At 41.9% G+C, this 22,372-nt stretch overlaps 1 protein-coding gene across 1 annotated transcript; it reads left to right on the top strand.

The window, feature by feature from the left end:
- Nucleotides 1–62: 62 nt before the first annotated feature.
- cdh5 (cadherin 5) lies at nucleotides 63–17,610 on the top strand. The gene is made up of 12 exons (XM_036543559.1): nucleotides 63–225; nucleotides 5,422–5,631; nucleotides 6,544–6,826; nucleotides 6,977–7,090; nucleotides 7,428–7,595; nucleotides 7,824–8,008; nucleotides 8,477–8,730; nucleotides 9,664–9,800; nucleotides 10,609–10,721; nucleotides 11,227–11,329; nucleotides 12,953–13,198; nucleotides 14,458–17,610. The coding sequence occupies exons 2-12, from the start codon at nucleotides 5,431–5,433 to the stop codon at nucleotides 14,937–14,939; spliced, it is 2,286 nt and encodes a 761-aa protein (XP_036399452.1). The 5' UTR covers nucleotides 63–225; nucleotides 5,422–5,430; the 3' UTR covers nucleotides 14,940–17,610.
- Nucleotides 17,611–22,372: the final 4,762 nt, after the last annotated feature.

Raw genomic sequence — 22,372 nt, 5'->3', positions numbered from 1 at the left:
GGGGGGGGGGAGGGGAGGTGGAGGGCTGAACTCTCGTTCCTGAACGGCTGTGGAAATCTTGACTCCACTGATCTGAGCTCAGTCAGGTTTGTAGCAGCGTTGGGGCAGCCACTGATTGCACTGTACCACAGCTGATCATAAGCCTCCTCCATCAAGCATCTGATTCTTCTTTTTCATAGCGCTGAGAACGGAATTATAAGGAAGCCTATTCCAAAACAGGTTAAGGTAAGGAATTTAATGATGATACCTTTGTCTGTTGAATGTTTGCCTCAAAACCTCTTCATTTAGTTGTGTTTTTGTTGTTGCTGTTGTTGTTTTTATGAATGGACTATATTACACAGACATTTACGAGACTAAAAGGAAGTGCTTTTTCAGATGGAACTGATTTAACAATTTGTGTTCTCGACAGGGGCATGTTTCAGTTTAAATGTTAAACGGTTTCATAATCCAGATTTGGTGGCTGAGGGTGAATTTAAATTTTTTTTTTTTTCCAATGGATTTTGGAGGTGTGACTAAGCTCTGGGCAGAATTCATATCCCGATATTCAAAGGATGAAATTAAAATATCGCAGCACTTCTCTTTCTTCTTGCTTCTCTAATGCCTCCTGCACATCTGTCCAGTTATATAATGGTGGCAGGTTGTTCCACAGCTGCCTGAAACGCTAACTCTGAACAAATACACAGCATGATCGCTCTCCAAGGAGAGGAGCAATTTAATACTGCGAAGCGCAGTTTTCAGGCATGCCTGGGGCCCTTCTCTGACAAATGATCAATAGCTTAACATGTGTTTATAATTCTATATGTACATCTATTCGGGGCTTGAAATTAATTTTCAGGAATGACGTGTGTAAGTGTTTGAAAATGAACCCTAGGGTAAATATTTAGCAGGATATGCCAAGCATAGGTTAGTGAACCTCACAGCACTGATTTGTGAAGCATCACTACACCCAATCAAACACTGTCCCTGGGGTTAATTTTCAAAAAATACTGCAGTAGACACGTTGAGCTACGATTCTATAATGGTATGTTTGACATGTAAACAATTTTAGGTATAGAACTTTTTATTCACATAAGCATAATGGTGATTGTTAAATTTCCATCTCACAATTTCTCCTTTGATAAATTTGAGATTTATTTATATATTTAAGGGTTCAGTGGTTACTTATGTAAAAAAAATTAAATGTTACAAGTTCAAATAGTAGAATCAAAATATGGGATCAACATTTCAACTTATCACTCAAAGCTGAGGACAAAGTGCATTGCGGTTAGATGCCATCAGACCCCATTTCTTCGTGCTCCTTTTATTCAGAGAAATAAGATGTCTTTATCAATCGTCCTGACCTGATTTCAGAGTCCAGCACAACACACCTTCCTTTATACACACAAAGCCTTTCAGCCATTGGTTGTTGTTTGTATGTGATGTTTTAGTTCAGTAGCAGAGTGCGAAAGGTTTACTGGAGGCAATCAGCGTTGTCTCCCCATTCTCTCCCGGTCAGTCAGAGTAAGTGGGCAGATTCAGGAAAGCAGCTCTGTGATTACACACATTTAATCTTAAAGCCACACAGCATTCATTCACCATGTCAAGAGAGTAAAAAGCATTTTGTGCAGTGGTCGTTAGCAGCAAGGTAAAATTCGACTGCCAAGCACTGGGGGTCCAAAGATATACAGCGAGCTGTAAATTTTGCTGGATGGCCTGAGACAGATGACGCTGGTTGAGACTGCTGCATACATACATGCTGTTGTGGTTTTTAGCTCGTCTGTTCTTCTCCTGTTCTTTGTTTGACAATGGCATCTTTTCTGGAAAAGAAGACATCCTTTAAAACATTCATAAAGGCAAATGCCTGACAAATGGAGCAATTTTATTGGTGATGTACATCAGTAGCAATTAACAACCAAACGCATATCAAGGATTTGTGTAGAACAGAGTAGAAAGACCAGCAATGTCTGATTTGCCTCATTCATCTCATCACCTACCCATGGTAATGGGGAAATCTTTTCCTTCTGACCCGCTATTACTGAGAACTAACAGTTCGTTTGTTCCAGAACGCATAAGATAGCACAGGCCGTGCCACTGTAAATCTTCATAAAATATTCCATCATTTGCCTCAAGAACTGCGACTGTTTTTGATTCAACGGAATTTGATCTGATGTGTCTTATCTGTATGATGGCTAGTGGAGCAGACAAGCACATCTGAATTTCAGAAGTCTGACAGCGGATATATATGTAGCGAGAACTACAAAGGGACAGACAAGGGCTTAAAATATCTGTGTATTACCAAATGCGCTGCCTGATTGGATTTGCTTACTGGCGCGTTGTGTATGCAATGTATAAGACACAATAATATCTAACGCTATTATTTTTAACAAGAATTCTCTGACCTGCTTTGACCCCCTTTCATGGTCTAACCCTGACCTGATTCTTCGGAGCTACAGCTATTTATTAATTTCTTAACACCGCGCATGATATTAGGTCCTTTTGATGGAATCACTGGGTGTTTCTTGTTAGCCCCAATGATAAAGGCCACTAGACCCGAAAGTCAAATCAGCTGCCCTACTACCAAAATAACAATAGGATTTATTCGATTTTGGTAATCCAGACCATATTTAGAAAACATCTCTCTTATTTGCAAGCTTTTTAATCTTAGCTGTCTATGAAAGACCCAATTCCCTGAAAATGTTGTGCTGCCAAGGGACAAGGACGTGAAGGATTGCCCAGTGTTGTGTTTCTTTCACTTAAAATTATGGATATTTAACATCCATACAACTGAAAAACATTTTATGGTTTTTGTGTAGCTTAAAGTAAAACATCTCAGTGCACTCAGACACAAGAGCTTTGAAGCACAATGAATACAACAAGGTCACTTGCAAGGAATTTCAGCCCCAGAACAAAGGTCAGCAAATGGCATCTGATTCTTTTTTATACATGTTATACAGGTTTTTTTAAATGGCTCAGTTTTTTTCATAGATGTTTTTCTCGTCTATTTTATGTGGAAAATACATTTTTATTCGGTTGAACTTATAAGGACACCCATATTGTACACAGACATTTGTATGACTGTGAGGTGTTTTTACAAGATGGTGCCCGTGTTACCCTTGTATGGTAGGGGGAGAAGGAGACGGGGAGTGGGAGTGGGTGGCAGTTCAATGGCAGGAAGGGTGTGGGCAAACAGCCGCATTAGCGTAATGATGACCCCACATCTGAAACGCGCGTGTTGTTTCCCAGGGGTATTGTGTTTACACTTCCTGCCCCTGATAACGTCCCCTGACTCGCACCGTGATCCTGGCGATAAGAGTCAGACTCATACAGCAGCACCAAAATTAGACTGATCTAGGGGCCACACTAAAGGGTGGTAAGTGTAGCGTAGTGATAAGGAGCAGGACTCGTATCCTAAAGGTTGCTGGTTCGGTTCTCCTACTAGGGCACTGGCTCTGTACCCTTGGTCTAGGTACTTTACCCAGAGTTGCCTTAGTAAATATCCAGCTGTACAAATGGATAACTTGTAAAAAAAAAACTGTAAGCTATCTAAGTCACTCTGGGCAAGAGAGTCTGCAAAAAGACAATAATGTAATGTGGTGTAAAGCCTTAGAGGAAGCCATTAACTCCCTACAACATTCAACCATGGTAACATCCATGTAACATTCGTGTGAAATGGCAATTATGAATCAGTTTGGCTTTGATATAAAATACACGTGGAAGATGACTTACAAGATAATATTCCTTTGAAGTTTTTCACCAGTGGAAAGGCTATTACACTTAAATCAGGTCATAGAAATCAAGCAATGTGAAAAAACCCATATGCTTTCAATAAAATGTAACTTTATATATATATACTTTATATATCATGAATGTGTAGCTCTATAAGGCCTTCATAAAACATCTGTAACACCTTCATGAATATGACAATAATAAGACTTTATAAAGCATTCATAAGCAAATGAGCAGCTTTAAGATAACTAGCATAGGGTGAAATAACATGCTTTCACAAGGAATATTTCCACCTTTGTTTCTTAGGGTTTTTTAAAGTCACGTGACCTCATAGTCACGGTGGATTTCATTTTTGAAAATACTCTCTTTTCTTAGTCTTTCTGGGAGGAGGGTTGAGAGGACAATGACCCAGGAAAGTCAGATTCTTGATTGTAAATGTGTGGTCTGCCAAGTCCTCCTTCCTGTTATTCCTAGGGATGACAATAAACTATTGTTACTGAGGAGTGAGAAAGGAGCATTTTAAATTTCATATAAAAACAATCTGAATGAAGTACCAAGATTATGCACTTAGGGAGCACTCAGACATTATAATCCACTACATTTTAGCATCTTCTGGTGGGACTCAACTGAAATGGACCAGCCAAGCTAAAGCATTCAGTCTTTAATGGTAATATTTTAGGCTGCTTTTATGAGAAGTTTATCCCACAATAAATTTTTCAGATCTCCAATTGTTCAAAATTGGTCAAGCTTTAAGGTCAATACTAATGTACTTTACATTGCCATTATTTTCAACAACAATGCACTATTCCCAAAGACTATCTAATGTGCAACTGAATCAATTCAAAATATTCACAAAATTCACACCTGATAATTTCATACTGTATATCTGAGACAGTTCTGAGACTTAATCTTTTTATGTGCATAAAATGAGAAGGTGTAAACAGGTGATATTAAAATAGGACCAACTATGTACCATGCAATAAAAGAGCTGTGCAATGATCTAATGTGTTAATACAGAGTTGAATGATTAATCAGCAGTGAGCCTTTGAAACGGGAAGTACTTTCAGATTAAACATCGCCTCAAAAACAATGCAAGTTCCTCCTTTGCACATTAAGCCCTGAAAGAAATCCCTTGATTTCATCCACATTGGTGCTGCTGCATGACAAAAAAACCAGCACAGCCACCACACAATAATTTAAAGCAAGCTGAGCGCCAAAGTGGGGACGTTCTGATTTGAAGACTTGTAAATAATGTTATGCTGGTGTGAGCCTGATTCATTTTGAACCGGCCCATCAACTCAGTCTCTTTAATTCTGAGAACCAAATAGAGAGGCGATAGGTACAATGGGTCTTTGGCATACCTCATTTTCTCCATAACTCTCACATTATTTCAAACAGCTGCTCATTAGTTTTCTGATTGAATATCAGCACAGTAATAAGCATCACACTGATACCATTTTAAACCTCTCAGCTATATAGCTGAGGTGCTGTGGTGTGCTGGGAGCAATGTTTTCAATATGGACACAGTATACTTCTGACAACCGCATGCCTGTGGGCTGTTGTGGTGATATGCACTGAACCAGAGTATGCAAAGAACAAGATCAAGTAAATTTGGAGCTGCATTCTATACAACAGAACAGTTTGCAGTTACCTGATGTTAAATTAAAGGGAGTTGGGTGTAGATGGACATTTTTTTTTTCTTTTTTCCTCCCCCAGCCACAGAGCATGGGACGGCCTGCAGCGAGGCAGATGATGGGGCTGGTGATGTGGATGGGGGTGTGTGCCTTCGCCCTGAGCATCGCCACGACAACAGCGGAACACACAGCCCCTGGCCGGGTGCTGGCGAGACAAAAACGGGATTGGCAGTGGAACTTTCTGTTCATGGAGGAAGAGAAATCCGACCCACCACCGCATTACGTGGGAAAGGTAAAACGGCTTAACACTGGCGGCTTCATAAAAGGTTATCAGCTATCTGTGATGGGGGGAGCATGTGGATTTACCTGCGTGTTCGCACAGCACCTTGACCAAATCAACTGTCTTTAAACAGCCTGAAACTACGTTTAACTATGTACTAATAACAGAGATATGTCATCTGCTATAATAAGAGCAGGGCTAAAATAACAAGCTGGAAGGGCCCACTTCAAAGATCAGAATGCCATTCCAATACCATACAATGGATGATAATCAGATTAATTCTGTGGTTAATTTCTTGGTTGGTCAAAAAAACCCGTGGACACAGGGGCCTTTTGGATAGGACCGCACACCCGTGGACATGCTTGTTTGATACACGTCTTGGCATCACACAATGTCAGAGGCATGCTTCCAGTGCAGCATCTGGGGACATCTGGAAACATCCTCCTGGGTTTTTACAAGGATGGTCCACACAGTGTCTCCTCAGTCTCAGAATCATTTGGGGGACCCGTTTTCAGTAGGGCCCCAGCTACTGTACTGTACTAGACTGTAGGAGAAAGGCCTCTCTCAAACTCTGGTCCCTGTTTCGTTAAGGGATTTTTCCTTATTTCTCCCACCTTTGGTTTGCACACTGGGAATATTGGAAGCTCTCCTCCAAGGTTTTCTTCTTACCACATTTACTTCAAAAAAGAATTTAGCAGAGGCCTTGTATATTTGTTCTTAATAACAATTCAATTTAGACTTTCAGGATTGCCCACTAGTTTCCAGTTACATTTGAAGCTTGAATTGGACATAGTACACACACACACACATACACACACACACACATATATATATAATAATTATATACACAGTATATAGCATTACAAAAGGCCTGTGCAACCTTTAAGCATTAATATATACATATATTTTGTTCTTATTTTCTAGCTGAAGTCCACAAATTACCGCGAGCGTACAAAATTCATCATTAAAGGAGAAGGTGCAGACAAAATTTTTTGGGTGAACGGGCAAGGAGACATCTATGCCAACCGGAAGCTGGATCGAGAAGAAAAAGCTGTGTACAACCTAACAGCTTACCTCATCGACATGGACACCGGCGAAACCGTGGAACCCGAGGCAAAGTTTTTAATCCAAATCACTGACCTCAACGACAACAGCCCGCAGTTTCCAAAGAAATACGGCGGATCCATCGCTGAGAGGTCTCCGCAAGGTACTGCTGGATCTCGCAGATAAATCTACCCTCTTACAGAATGGACTTGATGCTAGGCATCCTGTCTCTTGCATGGTACATTGATGTACAGTATATGTTGTGGGAATGTACAGTTTGTGAAAAAATACCTCCTTTTCTCTCATGGTACAGGAACAGAAGTGTTGACAGTGACTGCCACTGATGCAGATGATCCAACCACTGCTAATGGAAAGATTGCTTACAAACTGCTGAATGGAACAGACCTCTTTGACATCAATGGACAGGGTAAGATGAGGTCCATATTTAAAGATAATAGATATAGCTTGATGTATTACACTGGCAGCAGTGCAGCGTTGTGGTAAGGAGCAGGGCTTGTAACCGAGAGGTTGCCAGTTCAATTCCCCACTGGGGCACTGCTGCTGTATCCTTGGGTAAGGTACTTAACCTACAACTGCCCCAGTAAATATCCAGCTGTATAAATGGATAACATGTAAAACTGCAAACTATGTAAGTCACTCTGGATAAGAGTGTCTGCTAAATGATTGTAATGTAATGTAACATTACTCTGATCTGTTATTGCTGGCTATGAGCATCTGTGGGAAATGGGATCTCTCTGTTCCAGGGACTATTACGACAAAGGTGAACTACCTGGACCGTGAGAAGCAGAGCTCATACGTGATTGTGGTCCACGCGAAGGACATGCCGGGCATGAACACCGGGGGCAGCGCCACCACTGTGGTCACCATCGATGTGACTGACATCAACGACAACATGGCCTCCTTTACAAAAAGTGAGACCTCCACAGGCGTTAGCACATATAACTAACATCTGAAATGTTGCTGAAAGTGAACATAGACATGGGTATATGTATAATACGCAATGTCCACAATTCAAATGGAATAGCAGTCATTAACAACTTGTGGAAGATCATCCTACACCACTCACTTTCCAAAACAAGCACCATGTCTCTTTTCAGAGCTTTTGAAAGGGTGTTTGATCCTATACGTTCTTTTAACAGACGCGTTCAGATTTACGGTCAGAGAAGATGAGAAGGAGAATACTGAAGTTGGCGTGATGGACGTGGAGGACAAAGACGAGGTGCAGAATAAAGATCCGATCTTCAGCTTCAAGCTGCAGTCCTGTAAAGATGCGTTTGAGATCACAAGGAATCCAAGGGGAGATGCGGCAATCACACTCAAGCAGGTATTCATCCTCTCTAGTCATGGATGCTTTTTGAAGCAAAATTTTTATTATGTCAGAGAATAAAGGTGTAGGGTAACAGTAACATCATAGGCCCATTAGAATAAAAGTAACATTCAAAATGTCAGGTTTTGCGCTACCCTCAAACAATGTAATTTACCACTTGAGTAAGTATTATAAAATGGTGTGTGTGTGTGTGTGTGTGTGTGTGTGCGTGTGTGTGTGTGTGTGTGTGTGTGTGCAATTATATAGATAAGATAACCTCAATGTTTAAATGTGTGACAGTGTTACTGGAAAGTCAGCATGACCCACTGTCTGCAATATCAAGATCCCATGATGTTATCAAAGCACATAACATTCACTGCTCTGTCAAGAAAGTCTGTTGAAGTTTAACACAGCATCTCCACGGCTGACATTCAGACGAATACCGTGTACATTTCGTCAGCTAACCTGCCCAGTTTGTTTTCCCAGAGGCTGGATTACGAGACCCAGGTGGAGCACAGGTGCGAGGTGACCCTGCAGGAGGACACTCTCATAACTCCCCACGACAAGGCGCAGGGCTTGATCACCACGGCGACCGCCGTCATCACCGTGCTGGACATCGACGAGCCGCCCCTGTTCACCCAGAGCGCTTACAACTTCAGCATCCGAGAAGACATCAGGATCAACAGCGAGATCGGGACAGTGTCAGCCAGAGATCCCGACAAAGCCAACCTCAAAATACGGTAGGACGCCATAAAATTCCAGCTGGAGGGCACCTGGGGGAGCTCTGCCAGATAATAAAACTCTGCGTAACTGTTTTGTTTGGCCACAGCTGGCATTTTTTGGATTCAAAATGTTGGTACATCTAGCCAGAGGCTTTGCTGAGGTTCATTTAAAGAAATTCTTTCGTTCTTTCTTTCTTTTTTGTAAATACTATTTGTTTTTAGGAGAACAGTCTTTAGATGTTTGTAAAATTGTTCTTCTCTCATGTTAATGCTTCTCTCCTTAGGCCCAGGTGCCTTTTTTGCTTTTGCTTTTTTAGTTGTTTGTCATCAATCCATTTCACAGGGTTTCTGCAGTCTTCATAACATAACATGTTACGTGTCTGACCTTGTATGGCTCATTCATTGATTTACAACAGAATGCAGTCTTCTGTGTGGTCATTCAGTGACGTTATTTTAATGTTCAAAACTGAGCCTCTGACAGTGAGAAGAAAAAAGAATCACAATCTTTGCTGTGCTTAAAGGATAACTACATCAACAAACAAACAAAAAAAAACGCTATGTTTTTACCTTAAGGACAGTTGGTATAGATTCTTTCATGTGCCATGTAATGTTGCAGTCCAAAACTGAATTATGGCATCAGAGCTGTCTGCTGTCTACTCTTTCTCTGATTCATCATTGTACTGAATGACTTTTATCTCTTCCTTGGAGGGAAGTCAATACAGTAAAGCTCTAAGGGCCTCTGAATGACATATTTTTGTATTACTGAATATACTGAATCTTGTTCAAAAAATACTCCAGAGGATTTTTGACAATATATTTGTTATTTCAGCAAATTGGATTTTTTTGGGGCATGATATCCATTCTCACAGTAGTGGATTTACTGGTAGCATGATTCAAATTCTTTGTAGTCTCGCAGTAACCTATGGACAACGCTGTCTGCTTCTCACACAGCTACTCCATAGACGACCCAAACTGTCCAATAAGCATCCACCCAGACACTGGCAAGATGGTCACGACAAAGGTGCTGGACCGGGAGCTTGTTCCTGTGCACACGTTCCATGTGACCGCGGTGGAGACGGGATTGCAAGGTACTGAAAATGGTGTCCCCTCCCTTTTGCTTTATTGGGTTATAGTCAGCTTGCAGTCAGCTGATAAGTGGACATCCGGGAGAAGCACTTATCAAACACAGCACTGGTAGACAAGGAAAGATAAGCACTCTCACTTCTTCTAAAAATTACAGATGGGGAAAATACATTTCTTTGCACACAATAAAATATTTATACAATTTCCAAAGCTTCAATAGCTCACTTTTAACATTTCATCTGCTGTGGAAAGAGGGAATTTACTAGAACATACAAGTTTATGTGCAACAGCAAAGCCCCACATGGGAATCAAACCAATACCCTGTGGCTTTGAATCTAGTTGCTTAATCATTGAAACATTGAAAACATACCAACTATTCTATGCTCTAGAACAGCGTTTCCCAAACCTCTCCTGGAGGACCCCTTGTCCTGCATGTTTTAGATCTCTCCCTGCTCCAACACAGCTGATCCAGATGATCGTTATGAACTCCTGAAGCTGCCTAATAACAAACTGATCATTTAAATCAGCTGTGTTAGAGCAGGGAGAGATCTAAAACATGCAGGACAAGGGGTACTCCAGGAGAGGTTTGGGAAACACTGCTCTAGAGTACATCAGTGAGGTGGTACATGGGAGTTAAATCTACACCTTCTGGTTGTATATCCAATTACCAAATCCCTAGAACACCCAACCACGGAGAATGAAAGCCTCTGAACAGTTTGGACGCTCAGAATTCACAGTAAATGAAGTAGGCTGTTTACTCTTGGGTTGAGGATGGTGACAATAATGTATTCTGCTTTCTATCTTTTTGCGGAGGTCTGAAATCCTATGCGACTGTGAGTCTGGTGGTTGTTGATGTGAATGACAACGCTCCAGAGCTGACCAACATCACAAACATTTACATGTGCCACAATGAGGCGGCTGACATGGTAAGCTCTTCTTCTTCTCCATGGTCTTCTTCTCCTCCATCATCTTCCTCTTCTCCTTCATCATACTTTTCTTCACCATGGTCATTTTTACAGATGGTAATTACATTATTGTCATTTAGCAGACACTGTTATCCAGAGTGACTTACATAGTTTACAATTTTTACATGTTATTCATTCATATAGCTGGACATTTACTGAGGCAATTGTGGGTTAAGTATCTTGCCTAACTGTACAGCTGCAGTTCCTCAGCAAGGAGTTGAACCAGCAACCTTTTGGTTATGAGCCCCACTCCTTACCACTATGCTACATTCTATCCTCCCCAGCTTAGTCAATGTCATGAAGCAAGGGTTCGTCCAGGATATGAACCTGGGACCTTTCACACCCTAAGCGAGAATCATACCCCTAGACCATCAAGTTCTGACAGAGTTGTGTGAATTATGGATTGGGTTCTTGTGGGTTATCTAAGAAAGGACACAATTTACAATTATAATCCCTCTCCATCTAGGTTATACGGACAATTGGGGCCATCGACAAAGATGACCACCCCCAGCGTTTCAACTTCTCTCTCGCCAGACCAAGCTCCAACTTTACACTCATCGACAACAAAGGTAGGGGAAACAGGCCTCTTAAAACACCTCCACAACAAGAATGTGTGACTACTCCATTTTCCCTCTGTCCTGGAAATGGCCGTCCCCTCCATGGGCGTAGAAACCGACTCTTGAGCGTCAGAATGATACGGAAATCAAGACCAAGTAAAGTCAAACTTGCAAGGGGGAGAAATGTCAGGATGAGCACCCCATCATGCATCACGCTCTTGTGCAAGCTGACGGCAGGGTGTCCTCCACGTAGCCAAGCGGAAGGGAGAACTCCAACAAACTACGAAAAGACCTGAAATATTCATGCCGTACAAGCTTTTTAAAACCAACAGGCCTTCATTACTTATTTTAAATGTGGCGACGATGCTCTCAGCATCGGGTGGCTGGGGATTTCCTCCCTGCGGCTCCCAGCCCCTAATCACAGACCCCTCCTTCATGTCTTATCAGATGAGGTAACGCTCTTCTGCATCCATAACCTCTGTAGTGAGAGCTAGACTAACAGTATTACGTATCATAGAAAATGCTTCAGATGGTCTTTGATTCCAAATTAAACATAATATCGAACAATGAGAAAAAGATTAGTCAATCCTCATTTTTATGAGTACTGTGTTCACCCTTGTTTAAAACCACCTGTTTTTTTTTATTTCTACTTAGTTTTTACTGGTTACCTCTAGTAACCATGGTATGCCACTGATTATGTTGCAGGTTGAATTCTACACAGTGATTTCTAATGTTTCACTGGATAAAGGTTTCTGTGAAATAAATGAGTGATCATTAGAATAAGCACATGGATGAAAAATCCACGTCCCTCAAGTGAGGTCCCTCGATTTAGTAGTCATTAAAATCCCTGTATATTTTAATTCATCTGTGGTTTGGGGAATATCGGCCACTCTCCCCCTGTATTCAAAGGCCCTTGAAAAATCTTGATTGGCTTTGTATCGAGAAGGCACAGACCATGATAATGTATTTTTAAAACCCAGCGCTGAATAGTCCGCTAATGGGATATATGCAAATGCGAACTCCCACATGATCTTGAGCGAAGAATGTCGTTTCCCAGTATTGTTTTAAATAGGATAATTTTAGCTTCAGTTCTCAGAGCCCTAAAGTATCGTACAGAGTTCACGAGTGATGTCAAACGGTAGGAACTAAGCCCTGAAAGATTAAAATCATGAGGGGTAGCGTCTTTTAATCTCGGTTCCAGTCCCAATCCCTGCCACATTACAGACACCCGTAAAATCATGAGGGGTGTGTTTTTTTTTTAATCCCAGTTCCAATTCCAATCCCTGTCACAATACAGAAGCCGTTATCCAGCTCATCTTATTTTATCCTTTTGTGTAGCTGGATATTTACTGAAGGGATTTGGCTTTAGCTTGAGTACGTTGCTCAAGGGTACGACCGTAGAGCCCCACCTGGAAATCAAGACCTTTGAGTTGCAAGACCTGCTCCTTACCAGCCTGTCACACGAGCTGTTGGTTTTGCTTGCAGTGTCCAAGGTCTCTTGGCCTGCTGCAGAGCACTTCCAGCATTGTGATGGAGCCTGGATCCAGTGTGACACAGCTGGATATTTACTCAATTGCTTTCGGTTCAGTAGTTTGCTCGGAGGGTTTAAGCAGCAGTCATGTCTTATGCCACCAGATAACACGGCCAGCATCAAGGTGAAGCAGGGGGGTTTTGACGCGGACGACCAGAGAGAGTACGTGCTGGAGATCCTGGCCACGGACGGCGGCAAGCCCCCCCTCACCAGCACCACCACCGTCGTGGTCAGCCTGTGCCGCTGCGGACCAGACCGGAACACGGAGAACTGCAAGGCGGCCTACGCCCAAACGGGTGTCAGCGTACACGCCCTCATCGCCATCCTCCTCTGCATCCTCACCATTCTAGGTGAGTCTGCCAGCCTGGACAGGGTGGGACAGGGTGGGGCAGGTGGGCGGGGTCACTGACTCACTGACTAACACATGTGTTATTCTCTCTTTCTTTCACTGTCTGTCCCTCACTATGCCCAGTTGTCCCTTTTTCTGTATTTTCTGTTCTGGTACCTCACTTTCTGTGCCTTATTTCCTCAGTTTTTATGTCATCTCTCTCTTTCAGAATTACCGCGTATAATTTTACCTCTAAATTCCTCTGCTATGAGTTATTCGGTGGAAGTTCAGCCATGATGCAGTTTATGTGCCCTTCCTGTGTGACCCGATTGACCTGAATGAGCAAATGACCTGAATGAGCCAATGGTCATGTGACCTGAGTGAACCAATGCAAATTAGTGGTGGGCTGTGGAGGCGCTCCTGTATGGCCTCAGGCACAATGCTCCTAAATTCCTGACTTATTTAAACCTCACCATTGTCTCCACCAATTTCACCAACATTTCTGAGTTTTCAAATACATCATTGTTGTTTTGCAGAGTATCCATATATATTATGTTATCCTTTCTGTCCCAGAAAATAAAAAAAAAACAAAAACAAAACAATAAAAAATTAATGACATGTAGAAAAAAATACGGTTATATAAATCATAAATGTGAGAAATGCATGTTGTCTCGGAGTATGCTGGCACATCATTTGCCTGAAATATGTTTTGAAGAGAAAGCTGGGATTATTTGTGTCTTTTTTTTCTTCAATAACTGATTACATGAATAAAGCGGAAGAAAATAACAATATAAATAATGCCAGGAATGGACGCCATTGAGCAGAATATTCTCTTTGATATTCTTCTGGTCTCATTTTCCTGGGAGAAACCCATTTGTTATATTAGATGAGAACGCTGCCAGAGATGTCTTGGGCAAATATACATTACTGACACTCAGCAGTGCACAGAGCTCTATTTAAGTAAAACAAAAAAAGCCTCCAGAATGACATTAATAAGGTGGTCCTGAGTTAGTTTCCACTCCACATTCATTGACAATAAATATCAAACTCTGTAGGAAGGGATGATCAATAGTGCGTAAAGACGAATTCCTCATAAAATGAATCCACGGGTAATAGAGAGAGTGTGTCGTACTGAATCATGCCTCATCCATCTGTCGTAACAAAAGTCCGTTTGGCTTTTACCAGTATTTTAAACCCGCATACAGACTACACTAATGGTTTAGACTAGCAAGAAGCAGATATATTTTTGTATCTTTGCATAATTTCTGTTCTTTTTTACAGTCATAGTGATACTCATTGTCCTGAGAAAACGGTATCAGAAGGAGACAATGGTGGCGTCGGGCAAGAACTCGGAGATCCACGAGCAGCTGGTGACGTACGACGAGGAAGGGGGCGGGGAGATGGACACCAACGGCTACGACGTGTCGGTTCTGACGTCCGCCCGGAACGAGGGCAGCGCCCGGCCAGCACCGGGGCTCTACGCCGTGGTGAAGAAGCCCCCCGCGGGGCGGGCCGACATGGCCATGATGATCGAGGTGAAGAAGGATGAGGCGGACCACGACCGGGACGGGATCCCCTACGACACCCTGCACATCTATGGCTACGAGGGGCCCGAGTCACTGGCCGGCAGCCTCAGCTCACTGGACACCTCCTCCGACAACTCTAGCCTCGACTATGACTTCCTAAACGACTGGGGACCCCGCTTCAAGACCCTGGCAGAGCTGTACGGGGTGGATGGCTCGGAGAGCGACTACCCGTACTGAGCCCAGAGCCTCCCCCGCGGAAACGGCCTCTCGCTTCCTTCCGCCATTTTGTTTCGGTTGTCGGAGCGGGCAGAGATAAAACAATCTCGACTTCGACCGAGAACACTTCCGCTCACGGGACCCGGTCCCTCGAAGAGGGTGCTAAGTTCTGACATTTCTGTCAGACATGGCGATTGTCATTCATGATACTGTCAGGACAGAAAAACAAAAAAAAAAAAAAAAAAAAAAAAACGTTTGTTGTACATTTTTAAAAATCATATTCCCTTTGGTATTGGCTATTGGTTTTGTATAAATGTGTTAGTGGTGAAGTTTATGAAATTTTTAATTTTTTCACACACCTGAAGTGCACACCTGTGACTATTAGAATGGCACAAAATGAAGAAAGACACACCTCTTATATGCATGAAATATGTCCTGTCTTTTCAATGGCCAGATTAACTAATGGCCTTTTTCACAATTCAGACTTTTAAGAGTAAGACAAAAGGAAGATTTTGTCTTGTGAGACATTTATAACTCCCCAAAATGGATTTTAAAAAGCGATTGAAGAGATTAGCCTTGCCAGTGTGTTTTTAGGACTGCAAACATATTACGATGATCTTCTTATCTCAGTTGTGGAGACAAAAGCATCCATAAAGAAGTCTTTATTTTTATTTCCCTCATTTGCTAATAAGTGGCTTAGTGGTGTGTATCATCAGTGAGCTGACTGAAATGCATTTTTCAACAGGAAAAATCCACAATAGGCCAGGAAACAGCGGTAGTAAGGCACTGAAGGACTTAGGAGTCAATTCCCATTTTATTTGACAGGACTTATCAACACATGAACTAAGGAGGAGAGATCCTCAGTCCCTGTGGGCCAACATAAAAAGAATACTACAACCAACTCAGGAAACATGAAGTAGTAGAAAAGTCTATAGATGACTGAACTGTGCTCTGAACAACTTTAACCTTTAATATTAGAATGAGTCATCCTATCAATGCACTGGGCCGCATAATAAAAACAAGCGGCGAGCTGTGCTTCCATCTTAGTGCTTAAAACACAGGCCTATGAGCCATGCAGTCTCTCCACCGTGGTGTTCAAATCTGATTAAAACAATTTGCACAAGCATTACCTGTATTATTCTTCGATACTCCTTATTCCTTGCAGTGACCGCTGCACTTATGTTTAAATATGTTACTCAGATTTAAGTCATAAGCCCCATAGCTGTTAGACTGAATGCCCAACCCTCTTTCTAAATATTCTGCACTTTATTATTATTGCTCTTCTGTAATCAAGACTCAGCAAACCGCATTTCTAAGGCAATTGTTTTATTTCAGTTCGATTTATGTGGATCATTTCCTCCACGCTGAGGGTTTGCCTACTTGGAGACTTGTCTCATAAACTATGGACACAATATGTGGAAGCCAGCCTAACGTGTTCCTGCTAAGATCGTATTGACCAAGTGCTGGACTCCCATCCTCTCTGGGTTCCTAGCCCCCCCTCCGAAAATGCAAACAAAGCACTGGAACCAACTTCCTGCACGTCTGAGTGTGAGGAAACTTACTTCCTGCTCTGTTATCTCTAAACTAGAACGCCACATTGTGGCTCTTTTCCTGTTTTCCTGGCTGGCAAAAAAAATAGATATATATACATATACTGTATGTGTGGCATGAAGAAAGGGATATTTCAAAGTTTCTGAAGTGAAGTGTAAAGCCTTTAGCAGCAGTAGCTTTTAGGACAGTCTCAGCTATCTGTGCCTGGATATGTATGCCTGAATAATGGAGCCCTGACAGCAATGTTTGTCTGGTGCCGGCATAGCTTTATTGTAATGTTTTTCGTATACTGTTAAAAGTTTCATCACCAGAACTGAATTTGGCACTAAGACATTTGTGGGACCAGTTTAAATCATGCCAGTACTGTTTTGTTTTTTTTTTTGATGATGAACCACTGTGAAGAATAACAATGTCAACACTGTGATTTCCTGATGCAATTCTGAGATGACACAAGTGTGAATAATCTTCCTCTAAGTCTACTGTTGCATGGTTAGTTAGATATTGTGGTCTTAGTAGGACATACCACAAAGGTGTCCTGATACGTTTAAAACCAATATGTTTAAAAGTATACAGTCACCAAAAAGATAGTTGTGCGTTGTAATGAGAAATGCTGAAATTCAGAACAATGGCCGGATTGTAAGACAACTGATATGAGAGGCAATTACCCGTCTATTGTATTCTGTTGAATACAGAGAAGATGTCTTAACTCTGAAAAGTACAGCTTATCCAAAGACTTCCTCTTTGGTCTCACATTTATGTGTGTTTGTATTGACTGCTGGAAGGACTACTTTGACTTGTGTGTACTTGAAATATCACCGTACGTTGTAAACCCTTGGCCTCGTCACTGTACATAGAGATTGTGCCTGCTTTTCTACTGTAATTCTTCCTTTGGTGTGTATTCAATGAAAGTGGCAATACTTGACGATTCTGATCTATGTCTGCTGTAAAGTGTGAAGTAAGACTTGTTAGGGAAAAAAAAAAATTGTATACGTGATAGGTATCTTTGTCTGTATGTATATATATCATCCAGTAGGTGGCAGTATTAGGCTGCTGAGTGCGAAAAGAGACACAAGCGTTTCATAAGGGTGATCAAAATGTGCCTTCTGCTGTGAGACTTTTTACAGCACAACAAACCTTTTATTCCAGTATTTGTATTGTGTAAAACAGCTTTTTTATATAAAAACTGCCAATTTTATATAAAAAAACAATAAAGTAAACTTTACATTTAAAAGAAATGCAGAAAGAGTGAGCCAATTTCTACCCTTTGATAACTGTAGTCTGTGCTACACAAAATCCAACCACAGTGCTCTTTCACTGATACCCTTTGACAAACACAATGATATAAATACTATTTTTCATACTTAGAAAACATGAAATGACACATATAAAATAAAAAGCTGTAAGATGTTAGGTCATAGGTCATCGGTTTTGTCATAGGTCATTAGAGGCCTTACAGATGTTCAGGTATTTCCGCTTTGCTTTGTTTTCGAAAAACTTTTTGGAATGCTGTTTATTTTCCCTCCGCTCCTTCCCCGGAGGCTGAAAACAAATTTGAAGCTTCACAGTTTTTCATGTAGCTCCGTTTTTTGGAACCGCCAGTCGTACAATATCACTAATACCACCGCAACAATTTCTGCACTCACACGGGACCCCTGAAGCAAGAGGAATGCAATCCTCTGATGCGCTTGCGTGCAACCAGCAGCAATGTTTTTGCTGAGATTCATAGAACAGACTCCATGGGTGCCTCCCTGGGTGCTGAAAACTCATCTCTTAAAGCTTTATCTCTAGTCTACCACTCTATCTATCGTATCTCTCCCTATTTTCTATTCAAAAAAAGCACTCTACACTAGTTTAGCACTTCACTCAGTATTTTACTGACCTCTTGTAGCACTTTTCAATAACTGCTCTTAGTATTGTGATGCACTTATTTGGAAGTCACTCTGGGTAAGAGCATCTACTGAATGACACAATGTAATGTAATGTAATGTAATGTAATGTAATGTTTTCTTCTACAGGTCAAACAGTGTGCTGCAGTGAAGTGGGTGTCCATTAAAGGCTTGGTGTCTCTCCATGGGTGCCATCTGAGCAACTTGCAGGTATCTGGTGTTGTGCAGGGTGCTTGAGGCGGTGTGGTGAGACAAGGAAGCCCAGGCCAACCTACCCACCCCTATCCTATTCGGAGCAAAGCCAAGTTCTTCTGCTACTGTGGGATCCTGGTTATTGTTGGCAAATGACACGGTCAGTATTTAATTCATACCATAGGGCCAGGCCTGTGCTCAGAGAAAATGGCTTGTCAGCTGAGTGACTCAGGACTCCCTCTGACTTTGTAACACATTCGCTGCTGTAAAACTGAGGTGCTGCTCACAGCTGATTTCACTGTGATTGCCCCACATTCTACTGCAAAAGTGAGGTGCTAATTATCTTTCAGAAAAAAACAGTTTGCAATCAATTAATTTTGCTGATATGTGTCATTTTGTAATATCTTGATATTTGAACAAACAAAACCCTCATCAGAGCATCGTCTGCAAACCAAGCTGACTGTCGTTTGCCATTTGTTCAGCTAACATTGTAGCTACCTCTGTTTGTGTATAAATTTACAAATAATTTTGACAGATTGGTTTATGACAGGGAAAATATACACATAGCTTCTGGCTGTGACCCTCCCTGTTGTGGCACTAAAACAGTGACAGGCCATAATTAGACTGCTGAGGGTAACTACACAGACGCTAAGGGGCAGCCATAGTTTTGTTCTGCCTCTAGGGGCTGGTGTCACATTCCATAATGAGCTCTCGTGAGCTCTCGCGCACCGCTCACCTTTGCTACATGGAGAATTTGGAATTTCACTGTAGTGCAAATGAGCTTGAACTGGCAGAATGACTAGGGGAGTAAAAGTAAAGCATTTACAGACATTTTAACAGCTAAAGTCACGCTGGAGGAGACAGCAGAACAGCTTAACTCCGCCGTGGCTTTCCCAGGGCCTCTGTATCTGTGAGGCCGATGGGAAAGAGGCCTCACCGGCCGATGTTGATGCCACTGAGGAGGTGCCAGGGCGTTGGAGAAACAGAGATAAGGGCACGGCTTACAGAGAGGCACGGACAGGAAATTCCGCAGTGATGTCATGCTTCACAGTCCCGCCTGTGTAAACACCTATCCGGGACGGCCCACAGGCTCAAGCCGGCCCTCGCTTTCCGGAAAAACCACCCGGACGAGCAGCATGTGTCATGGCAGCAAACACCAGAGGAAGACCACTGGTAGAGATGCCCTGCAGCGCAGCGGAGTATTTCTACACAAGCCAGTATGTTGTATGTTCTACAGGCTTCATTTTAAGGTATCTTATTAGCCTCTGTAGCACAACGCCCTTCTTAACTGATTATGATCTCACAGTAATGTTGAGGCTACAGTCTTTTGATTGTGTAGGAAATGATTCATACAATAATGGAACAGCAGGTCCGTACAGCTGTCTGGGCTCCCATAAACAGCGTGGCAGTGTAATTCCCCCTCCCCTGAGCGAGGGAAGAACTCTCACAGGACGTCTTCCAGTTTACCCTCGTGAAGCTACCAGGCGAGCTCTGCTTCACTGTGTCCTCAGCCACTGCCAAAGAAGAGTCAAAATTACTTCCTGAATCAAGATACACCAATCTGGGGGCTATCGTGCAGACGGTGACCCCAGAAGCCGCCCCCAGGGAGGTGATGGGAAACCCCTCATGCAATTCTGGAAGCATCAGCTTTTGGATTCTCAGCAAACAACGATTTCAGACTCGCTTCTTATTGTAATAAAATAGTAAAGAAATAAGTACTTTAGCACGGACGTGCCTTACCACATTGAGGAACTGTAATAAGCTGATACTTGCTCATCCTTATTCCATTCTAAGGTACCAGGACCACGGTTATAGCAAGCTGTCTTACTGTTCTCTTTGGCATGCATGTTGCTAGGTAGGATTCAGCTGCATTCTGTGTACCCTCCAATCATTTTAGCCACACTGTTGTACTGATGCAATATAGCAATGATGACAGCAAGCAGCAGAAATGGTCAATAGTTTTTACAGTGTGCATGTGGCTTAAAATATAAGGGCAATGTCCAACCCAGTATTCTATCTATGCCGCTGTGGGAAAGTCACAGTGATTGTGAATTCCTGATGAAAAATGAATGAATCTGAGTGTTTCCAACCAAACTTTTCATTGCAGTTGCAGTTAAATTCAGTGGAAGAGACGCCAATTGAGGTAGATTTTTCTTTTAACTCTGGTGAACGCCTACAGTAGTATAAAAGTTCTGAAGGTCCATTTTGTGAAAAGCATCTATTCTCATGGCCAGATTGTGAGGTCACATAAACCACAAAGAGAACAAACACCTTAGTAAACAGCATCAAATCACTGAGTGAGTAAATTATGTTATTCCCAGAAGAAAAGTAAATCCCTTTCCCTGTGAAGGAAAATTTGTAAATACCTCCTGCATATGAAATGTCAAACATCTATACCTTCAGACCTCTAATGTTGCATCAACTGGAAATCTCTAGAGAGCTGTCATAGATCATTGCTTTAACAGCTGCTGCTCCGAAAAGAATGACTATATGAACTACAAAAAAAAAAAAAAACACCATTGGAAACATCTTTACTTAACTGCTTGTACACAACTGACCACAACTGACTACTACCTGAATCGATTTGAACATTGTACAGTTCTTAGAACCTGGAGTAATTATTTCAATATAATCCTGAAAAAGAAAAACACTGAAACAACGGTGAAACTCTGGTGTACGAACTGACGAACTGTAGTGTAGGAAGAAAAAAAGTCGTTTATAAACAATTATCTTCGCATAAACAGTGAGATCCAGAAATAGGAAATAAACACTGTCCCAAGAAAATATCTCTTTTCCTTTTCCTGCCCGGTCTATTACACAGACCGAGCAGCTGTTTTTTTTTTTTTTTTTTTTTTAATGTTAGTCATGAGAAAGTAATGAGCAGTGCATATGCATATCAGTGGGCATTTCACCGTATGCCATGGCGTTTTTGAGAACGGTGTAAAACGAATCTAAATGTGCAAATCTTAAACACAAATGTCTTAAAATTACACACATGTGCATAGGTTCGTCGATGCATTTCGCATGTACAGCTCAACAACAACTACATATTAAAATTCGTTTAATTACTACTGCAAGCCAAATGTGCATGCGACATGAATGTACAGTGGTTCCAGGCGATGCCGTTAACCAAATGATTGTGACAGTGAAGTGATGTATTAGGGACTGCGCTCCAAAGTTTCTCAGTCAGTATGGATTGAGGGCTGACGCGCGTTCTGTGCGTTAACGCCTCTTGTCTGCGATCTGGAGCGGGATCCCTGGCTCCCCAGGCAAGCAGTCTCACGGAGGGAGGCGCTCGGTCGCTGCTCTGATGCTGCAGTTCCAGCGCTGATCAGCTGCGCCACCTCGCGGTTTAAACATTTGAAAAGACCGAAGCAGGAATGTTTTTATTTGAAGAGTAACGGTTAAGATCGAGATGGTCTACAACATCCTTGGTTAGATCCTAACTTTGCACTTTCTTCACCCTCCCCCCGGAAAAAAAAAACTAAAACATAAACATCGATTCAAAATTCAAAAAATGTTGTTTATCATAGTCTTTTATTATAAATGGCCAGGTGTCATTCTATATACTAATTCAAACACTTAATTCTCTCTCAATACCAGCAATATTTCTCTCTATGCCATCAATATTTCTCTATCTGAAAAAAAAAATCTCTCCGTCTATATTGTAAGCTAAATATACACATAATGCCAGTGTGTGTGTGTGTGTGTGTGCGTGCGTGTGTGTGTGTGTGCGTGTTTGTGTGTATGTGAGTGTCTATATGTGTACAATGCTTCAGCATATGTTAATGAAAGTATTGTACTTTTAAAACCTTTACAGGAACT

The sequence above is a fragment of the Megalops cyprinoides genome, chromosome 13 (assembly GCF_013368585.1).
Source record: "Megalops cyprinoides isolate fMegCyp1 chromosome 13, fMegCyp1.pri, whole genome shotgun sequence".
NCBI lineage: Eukaryota > Metazoa > Chordata > Actinopteri > Elopiformes > Megalopidae > Megalops > Megalops cyprinoides.
Note: the sequence above shows the minus strand (reverse complement) of the source record. Positions and strands in the feature narration are given on the sequence as shown.

Bases quoted from the DNA above. Each gene is read 5' to 3' on its own strand.
- cdh5 (XM_036543559.1), top strand. From the start codon at position 5,431: ATGGGACGGCCTGCAGCGAGGCAGATGATGGGGCTGGTGATGTGGATG. The intron at 5,632-6,543 runs GTAAAACGGCTT...CTTATTTTCTAG, and splicing joins CACCGCATTACGTGGGAAAG to CTGAAGTCCACAAATTACCG. The intron at 8,009-8,476 runs GTATTCATCCTC...TTGTTTTCCCAG, and splicing joins CGGCAATCACACTCAAGCAG to AGGCTGGATTACGAGACCCA.